At 54.1% G+C, this 13,194-nt stretch overlaps 1 protein-coding gene and 1 long non-coding RNA gene across 3 annotated transcripts in view; one reads left to right on the plus strand and one right to left on the minus strand.

The window, feature by feature from the left end:
• Positions 1 to 2,777: 2,777 nt before the first annotated feature.
• Positions 2,778 to 9,596, minus strand: EMX2 (empty spiracles homeobox 2). 2 transcript variants are annotated; one of them, XM_019725254.2, is made up of 3 exons: positions 8,546 to 9,596; positions 6,430 to 6,614; positions 2,778 to 4,254 (listed from the first exon to the last, which is right to left on the minus strand). In XM_019725254.2, exons 1-3 carry the CDS (start codon positions 8,952 to 8,954, stop codon positions 4,087 to 4,089), a joined length of 762 nt encoding a protein of 253 aa, XP_019580813.1. In that variant the 5' UTR covers positions 8,955 to 9,596; the 3' UTR covers positions 2,778 to 4,086. The 2 variants fall into 2 exon arrangements, with proteins under 2 accessions (XP_019580813.1, XP_019580814.1); XM_019725255.2 differs by lacking the exon at positions 6,430 to 6,614.
• Positions 9,596 to 13,194, plus strand: part of LOC109444111 (uncharacterized) — a 33,539-nt gene continuing 29,940 nt past the window's right edge. The window contains exon 1 of the long non-coding RNA XR_012498393.1: positions 9,596 to 10,047. This is a non-coding gene — a long non-coding RNA (uncharacterized LOC109444111). The remainder of the gene's footprint in view (positions 10,048 to 13,194) is intronic.

Raw genomic sequence — 13,194 nt, forward strand, 5'->3', positions numbered from 1 at the left:
CCCAAATGCGAAACGCACGCTGAACCCACGTGTACGTCGCAGGAAGGAGAACGTAGCCAGGGCACACAGGCATTAGACACTCGGTTTGACCCTCTCAGGGAAATGCAAACTGAGAACCCACGCCTCTCGTCTCTCCACATCCATTTGGCACAGGGCAACGCACAGGGAAGGCCCACAAGTAATCAACAAGGGAGCTGGAGGTGGCTGAAAAGTGTAACCTACATCTCCATTGGGGTAACCGGTAGGACACAAAGTAACATGCGTGCGGTTCGCCATGTTCACACAGGAGCGCAGATGCCCACAGAGCCCTGCCAGGGGCATCCAGGCCTGGCACCCATGTACCATGAGAGAGGACCCAGGCCTGGGGCACACAGCTTTTACACACCCCTTACCCAAAAGGCTCCGGCCCTGCACGCTCGTACTGTGAAGGGGACGCAGTCGCAAGGCACAGGCACCCCGCACCTTGCCCTATGCCCCGCGCCCAGATAGTCATCATGGGATGGCATCTCGCAAATATTTATATTCCTCAGTGCCGCGGCAACCCGCGTCCACATTAGACACTCTAATCCTGCCACTTTAAATAGATGAATTAATAAAGCAAACGAGCGGCTAATAAGCTGACTGTCCTGCCTTTTTGAGGCGGGGGAAGGACTCGAAAGTGCGCCAAATTTGTTTGCAGTGGATCAAGGCGAGCCGCCTCTGCTTCACTTTCTTTATCTTAATTCCGACTTGAAAAGATATAATTATCTAGTTTGAACAGAGCCGCTATCAAATCCTTCTTTGGGCCGGGAAGGGGGGCGTTGGAGTGGATTGCGGCCCTCTGAGCCGCTCGGTGCAGCCGGAGATAGCGCGTAATGAAGATGTGGAGGCCTGAGATACAAAGGGCATTAACCTCATTAGCATGAAACCTTTTCTTCCTACCATTGTGGGACCCTTTCAGCCGCCTAATCCCCCCTATTTTCAAAGCTTGGTTTGTAATAAAGCTTTTAGGTTTTTTTTTTCAAAGCTAATAGTATTCTCTGATGATTTTATTGCTGTTACACTACATAGGACGGTAACAAAAAAAATCTTTGTCATCGTCCCCCTTTTCTCGTACTTAAGAAAAAAAGGTATATGGTTCCTGCAGAAATAAGCCTTTCATCAAGATGGGAAATTTTCTTCTGGAAAGGTCAGTCTGAATTTTAACAGGTCTGTGCTCCATGTTTGAGGCATTCTGGGTTTGGGGACGTGGGTAGAAGGAAAGGTAACTTGTTTGGAGAAAGGAATGCGGTCCTGTAGTAGTGCCGGCAAAGCACTGGACAGCCACTGGTCACGGAGGTCTTACTGTCAAAGCAGCTGGAAACCCCACTGGAGTTTCCAGAATACCCAGGGAAGCACCTGTCTCTTCGCGAGACAAGCCTGGGTCCCCCGAGGCGGCCCCCTCTCACCCCAGCATCCTCCTGCACCGGAGTCTCCCCACAACATACACACCTTCCCAGAGGATTCTGCGTGGAAATGCACCTCGAATAGCCAAGGTTCTCAGGAGAAACAGAGACAGAGATAAAAGGAGAGACAGGCAGAGATAAAGAAAAAAAAGAGGGAGAGAGTCCAAGAATGAATTGCACTTTAGAAGAGAGGAAGGGAGGAAAAAAAGAAAAATTTCCATAGTGCCCTATAGTCCCCACACGTGCACAGAATGTCTAATCTTAACTTTTCAAGGCAGGATGTTAACAAAGCTTGTATTTTTGCCCTGCATTGTAACTTGGCCTTATCACGGTGTAAAGGGTGGGGAGATTGTCCTAAATTATGTCCAGGCAGCCCCCCTGGATCCGTGGATTAAGAGATTAAAGGAGACCACTGGGCAAGGCCTTCTCTTTCCCCTTCATATTCCTGGTATGATAATTGCTTAAACTGATTTGCACTTTCACAAAAGCTCGCAGGACGCTTTGTAGCTCGAACAGAACAGACGAGGTTTCTCTATCAATGGAAATAAAACTGATTAATGCAGCCTATCAGGATAAGAAGCAAATGAAGCATGCAAAAACAACCTCGTACCCCCAGAAGGGGGAAGGCGAGGGGGGAGCTAAGTTTCCTCCAACACTAGTTACAACTTTTTCTTTAATGTTAAAATTAAGAATCAGAGGTTTCTCAGAATGCTTGCCTTATAAGGCTGCTGAGGTGCTTGGGTTTGCCTCATCACCTTTGGCAGATTGGGGACAGAGGGAGAGGAAGGAAAGAAGGAAAGAAAGAAGGAAGGAAGGAAGGAAGGAAGGAAGGAAGGAAGGAAGGAAGGAAGGAAAAAAGAAAGGAAGGAAAGAAGGAAGGAAGAGGAAAGAGAGATACAGAGACACTTGTACTTTGAGGTTTAAAGTTAGACACACAGTTTAAAAGTCCCAGGATTCTGATTCTGCTAGATGTTTTCCCCAATCCTGGAGGAATATTCTTCAATGCATAACTATATGTCTAGATTTTTTTAAATAACTAGAGGTTAAGAGAAGTAGTCATTTTTAACCTACAGTTCAAACTAAACTCCCTCAGTAGGCCTAGCAATGGGCAAAGGTCTAGTTGGAAAAACTTTTCTTCCATCCCTTTTCTGAAGGACTTAAGTTTTCCTAATCCTCTCCCTTTTCCTCCCTCATCTCTCTTTAAAATGCCCAAGATTCCATCAGTCTGGCCCTTTTGTGGGTGGGGAGGCTGGATTTCTTGAGCCTAGTTGGGGAAAGACCACACTCAAATTATGGAGATACATTTTTTTTTTTTTAGAAAAAATTCACTTCAATTTCCCAAGACGACTACTCTGAGGGCATATTGATAAATCTTTATTGACAAAATATTGACATTGACATACTTCTTGGAAGTATATAGTGTGTTAGAATTCTAACAAATTAACACAAAACACAAAAATATTTACATTCTGGTATAGAAGACATTAAGGAAGCATTTGTCACTCTCTTTAGTAAGTCTATGATCTTGGAATAGAAACTCAGTGCTTGAAAACTTGCCGCTGTGTCCTTGGCCACACTTATCATCCCCGCTAACTACAGTCCTTCGGATTTTGCAATAGATAGATTTAAAGTTTGGAATGGCCTTTACGGTGAATGGTTGAACTTGCCAATATCTCCAACCACTAAAAGGAGTTTACTTCGTGGTTTTAAGCCTTGGGATGTTAGGAAAGGGAATGTCCAAGAAATAGAATTAATTTAGGTAGGTTTTGTGTTTTTTTTTTCCAGCACAAGTCCTGACTCCTCTTGTGGACACCCTCCCCCACCCCCGTCACCCCCAGCCCCTCATCCAGCTCCCTATTTCTCTGTAAGAGGACCACTATTGCTGAGCCTACTTAATTTAGCTTTCACAATCACTTTGACATCAGAAAGTATCAAAAAGTGTTTACAAACTGCACATTTCTCGAAAAAAAGATCAAAATAAAAAGCACACAGAACCTGTCTTTTAAAAGAAAAGAAAATTACAATTCATTTTCTGTCTTTAGACACCATTCGCCCAACAACTGCTACATGCAATTCAAGTTTTTGAACAGGTGTGGGATGGGGCTGGATACGGAATTTCGATCGTTATTATTATTAATTAGTTTTAAAGATGGGGGGGACACTGCGAAGTGCAAAATAAAAAAGTCCTGTGCCTGGTTGGGTTTTTTCCTTTTTTTCATTATCTTTAAAAAAAAAAATCGGACTGTGATAAACGGAATACCTGCCAATCATCTTGTGTCGCTGGTTTGGTGTTTGACTGACAGCTCCCCTTGTCAGAGCGCTTCGGCTTTGCCACAATTGGATCGATCTCTCTCTCTCTCTCTCTCTCTCTCTCTCTCTCTCTCTCTCTCTCATACAACTGCCTCTTTAGACAAGGGTTGCATGTTGATCAAGGAGCCTCGGTCCTCTGCCATCTCGGCGCAGGCTGGGATCAGGACCCTGCGCCCTCTCTGCCCAAGGTCTGCGGATGTGCCGCTGCTCTCTCTGACTCCCTCTCCCCTTCTCGGTGAATGTGTGTGTGCGGTTTGTTTTTGTTTTGTAGTTTTTTTCTTCTTCTTCCCCTTCTCTCTCTGTCTCTGTTTTGCTCCGTGTTGTCCGTTTCTGTGGGATTCGGTTTGTGTTTTTAATCGTCTGAGGTCACATCTATTTCCTCGGGACTCGCCTGCTTAGTGGCGATTCTCCACCGGTTAATATGGTGCGTCCCTTTTTTCTTTTGTTGCGAATCTGAGCCTTCTTCCTCCAGCTTCTGTCTTTTGAACTTTGTCCTTCGGTTCTGAAACCATACTTTTACCTGTGGGCCAGAGGCAGAGGGCGCATTAGTTCCTCCACAGCGCCCTCCTACCTCTTCTGCCTTACGGGGCTCAAACCCGGTCTGAGACCGCGCAAGTCCAGCACCCCAGCCCCGTCTCCTAAGGACCAGCCTCACCATGGCCTCCCTCAGCGAGCAGAGCTCCTAGACCAGGGCGGATGGGAAGCCTGGCTCCCTACCCTGGGCCCTCCTGTGGCCCTCTCCCCAGGCCAGGGAGCCCAGAGCGCACAGCACCCCTTCTCACCTTGCCCTGCACCGGATACCCACATTCTGCTGAGAGCAAAAGCCTTGCAAAGCATAGGAAACCCCAATAAAAACAATAAGTAAGGAAAAATAGAGATATGTGCCTAACTCCCTCTACCTAGCCAGTGCAGGAAAGACCTCACTCCAGCTGCTGCAGTTTCCTGCAGGGCCCAATGTGCTTTCTATTTTCTGCCGGTTTCCCAAGCGTTGCCTAAATATAGTGCCTCCTCAGCAAGGCCTGGGCCCTGGTTAGGCAGTCAGGATCTGCCTGAGTTTCCTCCTCCTTGCCCAGAACTCTTGCAGGTGAGCAGGAGTGGGTGGTAGGAAGGTGTGGAAAGAAGGCAGGAGGGGCAGTGGGCCTGCGGACCAACCCAGCTATCCCTTTACAGTTAGTAACAGAGGCTCAAAAGTGAAAGCTTCCGAAAGACCTCGGGCTAAAGGGGAAGAAAGAGGAACTGAGAAAGGAGAGAAGAGAGGGAGAGCCGGCCCCCTTTTGCCTCTCCGGATGAGCCCCAGGACAGGACAGGGCCAACCCCAACCCTGGTCGCATCACTTCCTACCAGGGCGGCCTGGCCCTCCCAGAGCGGCTGCTGGAAGTCTAGGGAGCAATGAGACAGGAGTGGGCTGCAATCGCCCTGGAGAAGCTGGGTGGTGAGGCCCCATTCAGCAACCAGCCCAGACAGTAACACTGCCCAAGCTTTCCACTAGTGAGGTACAGGTGAGGGAAATGGTGGTGACTGCAACTGCCGTGTCCCCCATCGCCCCCTCCGCTTGTCCTATCCTGACAGCAGCACCCCAGGCCTCTGAGGTCTGCTCCTCTCCCTCCTTTGAGACGTCGGGCCCAGGTCCCAGCCTGCTCTCCCCAAATGCCCCAGTCCCCCAAAGCGCCCCATGAAAAAGCCGAGCGGCAACAAGGCTGAGTTTAATTTCCTTTGAGTTTGCTAATTGAGGGGGAGGACGGTTCATTTCTCCCCGGCGCTCGCCCAAGGCGCGCGTCCGTGCGCTCGGAGCTTGACACGCACACAAAGACTGCAGGCAGCGTGGGCAGCGAGGCGGACAAAGACCACCGCCGCCTTGACTCTCCAGGAGAAATCAGCCCGGCCGCTCCTTGTGCAGGCCCCGCATCAACCCGCGAGGCCCTCCTAGGTTTTGTCCGGGGGGGACGTTTTAAAACAAAAGCCTCGACCTCTTTGCGCCTCCCAGAAAAAGTGTTACAACTTAATCTGCCCGAAAACGTTACTGTTTGCAAAGAACTCTGACCCCGCCCTGCAGCTCCGCGTACAGTAGCGCCTACTGTAGCCTTCAGCCCCCTCTGCGCCCTGGGGCAGGCCAGAACCAGGCCCGCCACGGGACCCTGTTGCGCTGGGAGGGTCTGTCCCCAGAGGCAGCCTTTCTCCGCAGCCTTCTAGCTCTGTTGCTCTGACTTAGGGACGCACCCAGGATGCCTGGCCTCCACAGTCTGACTCTCCCGATCCCTTCAAGGGGAGTAACTGGAGCTGTCGGTGTGGGCCTGGGCCCGCAGTAGCACAGAATTCTCCCTTTACCCATTTCCAGCCTTCTCTAGCCTCGACTTCCACACCCCGCTGTTTTCTCTCTCTTCCTGGACCCCAGCGGGGTCCTCAGACTCTCACCAAAAGTGCAGAGGTGTCTTAGCTAGGAGCTGCAAGCAAGGCATGCCCATCAGACAGAAGCGGCCCATGCCATTCCCCCCAGAGCCTGGGGCGGGGAGGCTCTTACAGTCCCTTCTTGAAGATCAAGGAAGCCTGGCACCTGGAAACATACATCCTGAGTGGGGGGCGTGGAACCAGCTCTCAGGCTTTTTGCCGGAGTCCCTCTCCTGAGCTCCGCACTTGTGTGCCAGCTGTCAGGGTCCAGAGATTTGGGGTGGGGTCGCTGCGCCTGGGCCCGGCTCACCTGAGTTTCCGTGAGGCTGAGGCTATGCGCCAGTTGCTTCCTCTCGGCGCCCACCACGTAGTGGTTCTTCTCGAAGGCGTGTTCCAGCCTCAGAAGCTGGGAAGGGGAAAAGGCGGTTCTGATCCGCTTCGGCTTTCGGGCCAGCGCGTTGTGCAAAAGGAAGCTCTCGGGGCTTGTGTCGTTCCCTGCGGGGGACACAGCAGAAGTCCGTTTGAAGGGGCCACCCTGACCAAGGCCGCACGCTTCTCCCGAGCCGGGGCACCGCGCTCGGGGCCTTCGTGTACCACGACCATGCGGCTCTGCCCATGGGGGCCCAGGCCCTCTGGAGTCGCGCGAAGAGGACACTCGTCCAGCTGCCCGGCCCGGGCAGTCCGGGCTGTACTGTGACATCCACCCCGCAGCTGCCCAGGTGGGGCCAGTCTCCAGGCTCCGGACCTCCGCCGGCTTCGCAGCCGCCCTGGCGCGGCGGGCCTCACTACCTCCGCTCCCGGAGCCTGGAGCACAGGAAGGGGCAGCAGGGACCCGCCCAGGGATTGTCGCCCACGACCCAAAGAAACGGCTTTCTTTTCTTTCTAACCTGTCGAGGAACTTTGACAAGGGGTGGAGAGGTGGCGGGACGCTATCCAGAGTTTTCTCAAGGACTTATTTTTAAATTATGTATTTAAGTCTTTCCCCTCCGGGAAAGTGTAGAGGCCGGATGTGTAGTTGCTGCCCGGCTGGGACCGAAATCTCGCGGGCGGGTGCTCCTGGCTTCTGCCGCAGCTGCCTCGTGAGGACCCCGATCCCCCGCTGCCCGGCTCCAGAGAACTAGGAGACGCGAGTGAGGGGATCGAAACCCGGGGTTCCGCGAGCTGCCGGCACCCGAGGGGACTGTCCGCGGCCGCGGTAGAGCCCTGCTACTCCGGGCCTGCTACTCTTGGTGTGGAGACCAAGAGCGTGGCTGGCAGAGAATGAGGAAAGGGAGCCCTAAACTTTGCGAGCAAAGATAGAGAGTTTCGGGTTCACTCAATAGGGTGGGAAATTGATTCACTAAAAGCCCAAACAAAGAAAAACTAACCACGGTACAGGCGGGAATGGAGTCAAATCTGGTCCGGGAATAAGGGTGAACATTTGTTTTGTTTGTTAAATTAGGGGGTGGCACCTACTTGATTCTAGGTTCAGGCGGGAACGCAAAGGGTTAATGAATGGACAAGCCGCTGAGTATTGATCGGCGGCCGCGAGAGGTAGGTCTTTTCCCGGTTCCGATCACTAAACTAATTACTCTCCTTTTTTCCTGGAGTTTTAACTTTCCTCCCACCCCCACCCAGAGGAAAAACAAACAAACGTAAAATAATAGCAGGAGAGGGAAACATCCAAACAGATCTTCCCCTCCAGCCCGTCTCCTGATTCGGTTCATTTCTTTTAAGAGGGAAAAAAAAAAAGCAAAAAACAAAAACCAGATCGAACCTGCCTTCCCGCCGCGGCCGCTCGGCGCCCGAGTTGAGTCGGTCCCGGCGAGAGTGTCGAGCTCCGGAGGTTTCAACCCGCGCGGTTCCCGCCCCTCCCCGGGCCTCCAAAAAAACAGGAAGAAAAAAAAAAAAAAAACAAAAAACAAAAATCCCTGACTTTGCTCCGGGAGCGCCGCTCGAAGAATGTCGGAGACCGAAAAGTCACGGGTGTAGGTTGAAGGGGCGCGGAGTGGGTGGCGAACAGTGTCGAACGCAATCGAAGGCGAACCTGGCGGCCGGGCCTCGTCCGCGCCCCTCGGAGCCAGGGCGGCGAGGGCATCGCCGAGGAGGCGCAGAGCCTGGAACCCCGCGGCTCCGGGACTCCGTGGCGGCTGGCAACCAGGGCAGGCTGTCCCAGCCTACCTCCCTCCGAAAGCACTCGAGGACAACTTCTCTGTCTCGCCCTTTTTAAAGGGTCAAGCGGCCGGAGGCCAGCCGCCCAAACCGGCCGCAGCTTTGGAGACTGGGGACCAACACCATGCCCGGCTCCTCGCCTCCGGGCTTGCGAACAGGGCGCGCGGGCGGGCCAGCGGGAGGAACCTCCGCCCAGGCCTTGTCAAGTGCCCACCCGAACAGGCCCAGGGCAGTGCGGGATGCAGCGCGCTGCAGCCCCGCGACGTGGCACATACCTTGGAAGCGGTGGCCCAGATATCGGTAGCGGTGGATGAGCCAGGGGTAGAAGGTGGACGGGTCCCGCTGCTGCGAGGCGAAGAGGGGGTGTGGCGAGTGCGAGGAGGGCAGGGGGTGGGCGGCCAGGGCGTGCGGCGGCGGTACCGGGTGCACCGGCACGGCGGGGTTGGGCGGGTGCGAGACCGCCTCGGCGAACACCAAGTCCGGGTTGGAATAGACGCCTCGGCCGGCGGCGGCGGCGGCGGCGGCCGAGTGGAAGCCGTTGAGGAACGGGTTTATGGGGCTGGAGTTGGCGTAGCTGAGCGCCGCGGGACGGATGGGGTCCTCCGAGCGCGAGGCGGGCAGGGGACTGTCCTTGGCCACCAGCGACTCGATGGTGAAGCAGCGCTTGGGCGCCGGCTGGAACATGCTGCGCCGAGGAGCGGGCGCCCGCGGCTCCCGGCTCCTGGCGACCGCGGCGCGTTGCCTCCGCTGACCGCTGCCCGCGGCGAGGACCGACGAGAATTGGGGACTTGTTTGTTTGGGGTGGGGGTGGGGGTGGGGGGAGGAAAGGAAGAAAGAAAGGAAAGGAAAAAGGAAAGGAGGGGGGAAGGGGAGGGAGAGGCAACGCCGAGGATCCCGAGAATCCTGCACCAAACGCGCCCAACCTGGAGAGAGGGGGGAAAAATCCTTCCAGAAGAATTTGCAGGCGTGGATTGGGGTAATTTTTTTTTTTTTTTTTTTTTTTTTTTTTTGGCGAGGTGGCGTGGGGGGATCGGAGTTAGAGACAGGGAGGAGGGGGGAGTTTCTTGGGGGAGGCAAAAAAAAGTTTTCTCTCCTCAGCAAAAGGCGGGCAGGGCGCCCTAAGTCCAAGGACAATCCATGGAAGTGTTCGCTTCTTCACAAGTTGTGCAAACGATTTGTTAGTTCATGAGCCTAATTAGTGCGGGGATCACATAAACAGCTTCCTCCGAAGCCTGGTAAATGGCTTGATGATTGGTCGCTATTACTCGCCCTGAGGTGGAAGGGGGGAGACTCTTTAAAGTGCGTCAGAGGGAGGCGAGCGCCTGGGAACCCGGAGGCCTGGATCCCGGCCGAGAGTGGAACGGAGTCGGCGCCGCGGCCTCGGCCGAGCCTCCTGCGCCCGCCCGACCCACCGGCTTCACCGCGCCCTCGCCCCGCGCTCCCAGCTCACTCGCTCCCGCCGCGCCTGCTGCGGCTTCGCCTCCTCCTCTTTCGCCTCCTCCTCTTCCTTGGCTTCGTCTCTTCCTCCTTCTCCTCCTCCTCTTCCTCCTCCTCTTTCCCCACCTCCTGCGGCTCAGCCACCGCCTCCTCCACCACTACCACTCCCTCTGGGGCACCCCGGTCCCTGCAGAGTCCCGGGCCGGCGCCGCCTCCGCTGCGGCCCCCTGGATCCCGAGCCTATTGAGTCCGAGCTGGTAGGACAGACAGACGGACAGACAGTCGTGCAGATTCCTCGCACCGAGCGCTCCGCCGCTGCTGCCCCCGGAGCACCGCGAGGGTAAGCGGCACAGGTTGGTTCCGCACGAGGGCTAACGGAGCCCTTGGCTTATACGAATCCCCACCCACGGCGAAACTCCGGGCAGTTTCCTAGGTGAGGAGGGAGCCTGGCCGTGAGGGTCCTCCAACCACGCGTAGTCTCTAGGTCCCAGGGTCGCAGCCTCTGCGATCCGTGACCCGCCTTGTTCATTTGTAAGTTGAGAAGGGAGTCGACGACCCAGCCGGGGCGGTGGGCTTCCGACTCGCGCCAGGCTCTCTCTTTATCTCTCTGGGAGAGTGCTCACTCACCTCCTGTCCAAAAACAGTTCCTTCTGTAATATCTGGGACCAGGAGTCCAAGGTCAGGGGAGAGGCTGATGCGGTGCTACTATTATCGTTCCGTTGTTGTTATTATTTTGTTACTGTTGTTGTCATTGTTATTAATTATTATTATTGTTGTTGTTGTTATTTCTCTTATTATTCTGCCATCTGTCGTCCCACGGACGGGTTGCTGTGCAAACCCGGGGCTCGCAACTAGGGATTGCAGATCGCATCTCCGGTTCCAGGCCGTGTCCGCATTTTCGAGCTCGCCTTCAGTTTTGGGATGATTTTAGGACCGGGTTCCCTCGTCCCCATTGGCTCTCGCAGCGGCATAATTATGATCACATCCCCCAGGCTGCTGGCGCTGCTCTCTGTTTATTGGTGGTTAAAGATCTATTATCTATTCATCGGCCGCCTCTTTTTTCTTCGTTTTTCCTTTTTGCCAATTACATTCTTCTAAAGTGAAGTATCAGCAGGTATTTTGCACGTTTACAATTAATGATAAAAAGAAATCTGGCGTCCTTTACATCTATTACTTGGAAGCCCGTGTCATTTCTCTTAAGGACGAAGAAATGCCTGTGTTTGGTGACTAGGTCACTGTGAGACCTGGAAAAAAATCAGTTGGGGTGGGGGGAAGAAGAGCAAAGACTTGAAAGCAAGGCTGACTTGCCACCAGATTCATCAGTGGAGTGTCCTGGGTCTTAGGAGAGACTCTCCGATTCCCCAGCTCCCTCCCTCCCTGCCCTGGGGTCTCCCCTGACCCTCTTTGGTTTTACCTGCTGTGTATTTGTGTTCATGCCAATTACTTGACTTCTTTATTCCAGGCATGGTTTGTGTGGTGTTTTTTTTTTTTTTTTTTGGGGGGGGGAGTCTAAAATCCCCTTTCAGAAAACTCTCTAGGCAAGAAAGGAGTTAGTAGTGTGCTTTCTGGCGTTGTCTAGGCACCTGACCTTAATAAGGGGCAAACAGACCATGTGTGCTGCTGGCCATCCCCCACCCCAGCCCCCAACCTTTCCAGGTCAGACACACACATTCACACACGAGGCATATGTGGGCCTCAGCTTTGACCTCACGCAGAGAAACCAGCCCCTGCCTCAGGCTGCAGACCTCTGGGGAGGGGTCCTGACCAGGTTTTCATCCTTAGTGGATTCTCCTGGCCTTGTTTTGCAACTCACCCCCCACCCATCCTTTTCCCCAGGCCCAAGGATACAGGGTAGGGTGTTCATCCAGCCTCTTGGGGTGGGGGTACATTTGAAGATGCACTTCTCTGGGGCTGGGATCACCAACCTCCAAAAATATTGTTTCCTGCTCAGAAATCCTTCCCTCCATTAGACTGTGGGGACATATGCCCTACCAGGTCCAGGCCGACTGGGATCCTAAAGCCACCAGCAAAGGTGGAAGTCATTTGGCTGTTCCAACCAGTGAGCCTGGGGTGGAGGTAGGGGTCAGCTCTCAATTTCCAAAGCCAGAAAGAAACACCCAATTTAGACAGGCCGTAGAGATCCAGGATCCTGGAGCGAGAGGGAGAAGGTCCCCTTGTCAGAGGAAGGTCTCTAGGACTGGAGGGTCAGGCTCACCCTAAGGCCAGGCCCATAAAACTGGGCCTTAGGCTCCAGGGGGAAACCTGGGGGTCACTAAAAGCCCCACCCTGGCTGCAGGGCAGGCAGTGACCATTTATTGCAGTTAGTGTTAGCGATCTTGGCTGAGGGTATGAGAGTAGATGACCTTGAGTGCAAAGGGGATCCAGTCAGTGTCTCTATGGTGTGTGATATATAAGGGTGTTTCCCCTCTTTTAAAACTCTCAGGCTGAGCGCTAAGGTATTGTCAGCACCCCTTTACACTCTTCCTCCTCTTTGGCTAGAATGTGTCTGGAGAGTGTCCCAAGGAATTGAGCGACCAGTTGGAGCCCAGACCCCTCAGCCTCCCTCCAGGGGCAGGGACCTCTGGCTAGGGCAGAGGACCCAGGCGGCTCCCAGCTGGGTTTCTTAGTGCAACATCCTCTGCAGGCCACCTGCCTCATGAAAACTGCCCTGAGAGGGTCAGGTTTGTCCCAGGGGCTCTAGACTGGCAGGTGGGCAAGAGTGAAGGAGCTGGTGGGCTCCTGTGCGTGCCCTCCTGGTGGGAGCAGGACAGCCAGTTCCTCTGCCTCCTGCAATGCTGGCCTCAAGCTTCACTTGGGTCCCCAAGAAGGAGAAATGAGTTTCCAGTGAGTCAGCGGCCCCTCGGAAGCCCCAGAAGCCCTGTAATCTATGCTAATTCATGCACCCAGACCTGAGGAGCTTGGGAAGGTTCGTGCCACCAGGCTACTATAAGCTGGGAGAATTAACTAGGAGTGTAACTCATTAACCAGACTGACGGGTGGAGGCGTGCCAGGGCGCTAGGCGCTCTGGTCTGGACTCGGACCCTGAGCCACCTCTAGCTCCCGGTCCCTGGACTGGGCAGCTTCATTCACTTCTCTAGTGGCTTCAGCCTTGCAGAATCTGGTCCCTCTTTGTTCCTTAGCTGCACTAGAAGGGTGGGTGTTTGTAGAGGCGGCGCATTCAGTGAGAGTGGGGGATTTCTGAGGCTCCATCTTAGAGCCAGGGGTCCCTTTCCATACGCCCCATGCTGCTGCAGGTCAGGCTGTGCAGATTCCGGAATCTACACTCTGCAGGCAGCCAGACTAGCAGACACATGATGAAGGTTCTAATCTCGGATCTGACACTGGCTGAGTGATCTGAGGCAACACGGCAACCTCCATTTTGTTATCAGTAAAAATATGGCCCATGCTGCCTGCGAGGCAGTGGAAGGTAGGCGTAGGGCCGCTTTGGGGGAGTGATAGGACGCCTTTACTTTCTGATTGTAGTAGT

Source organism: Rhinolophus sinicus, linkage group LG07 (genome assembly GCF_036562045.2).
Source record: "Rhinolophus sinicus isolate RSC01 linkage group LG07, ASM3656204v1, whole genome shotgun sequence".
Taxonomy (NCBI): domain Eukaryota; kingdom Metazoa; phylum Chordata; class Mammalia; order Chiroptera; family Rhinolophidae; genus Rhinolophus; species Rhinolophus sinicus.

Bases quoted from the DNA above. Each gene is read 5' to 3' on its own strand.
- EMX2 (XM_019725254.2), bottom strand. From the start codon at position 8,954: ATGTTCCAGCCGGCGCCCAAGCGCTGCTTCACCATCGAGTCGCTGGTG. The intron at 6,615-8,545 runs GTATGTGCCACG...TGTCCCCCGCAG, and splicing joins TCTGGGCCACCGCTTCCAAG to GGAACGACACAAGCCCCGAG. The intron at 4,255-6,429 runs GTGAGCCGGGCC...TCTGGCCCACAG, and splicing joins TCAGCCTCACGGAAACTCAG to GTAAAAGTATGGTTTCAGAA.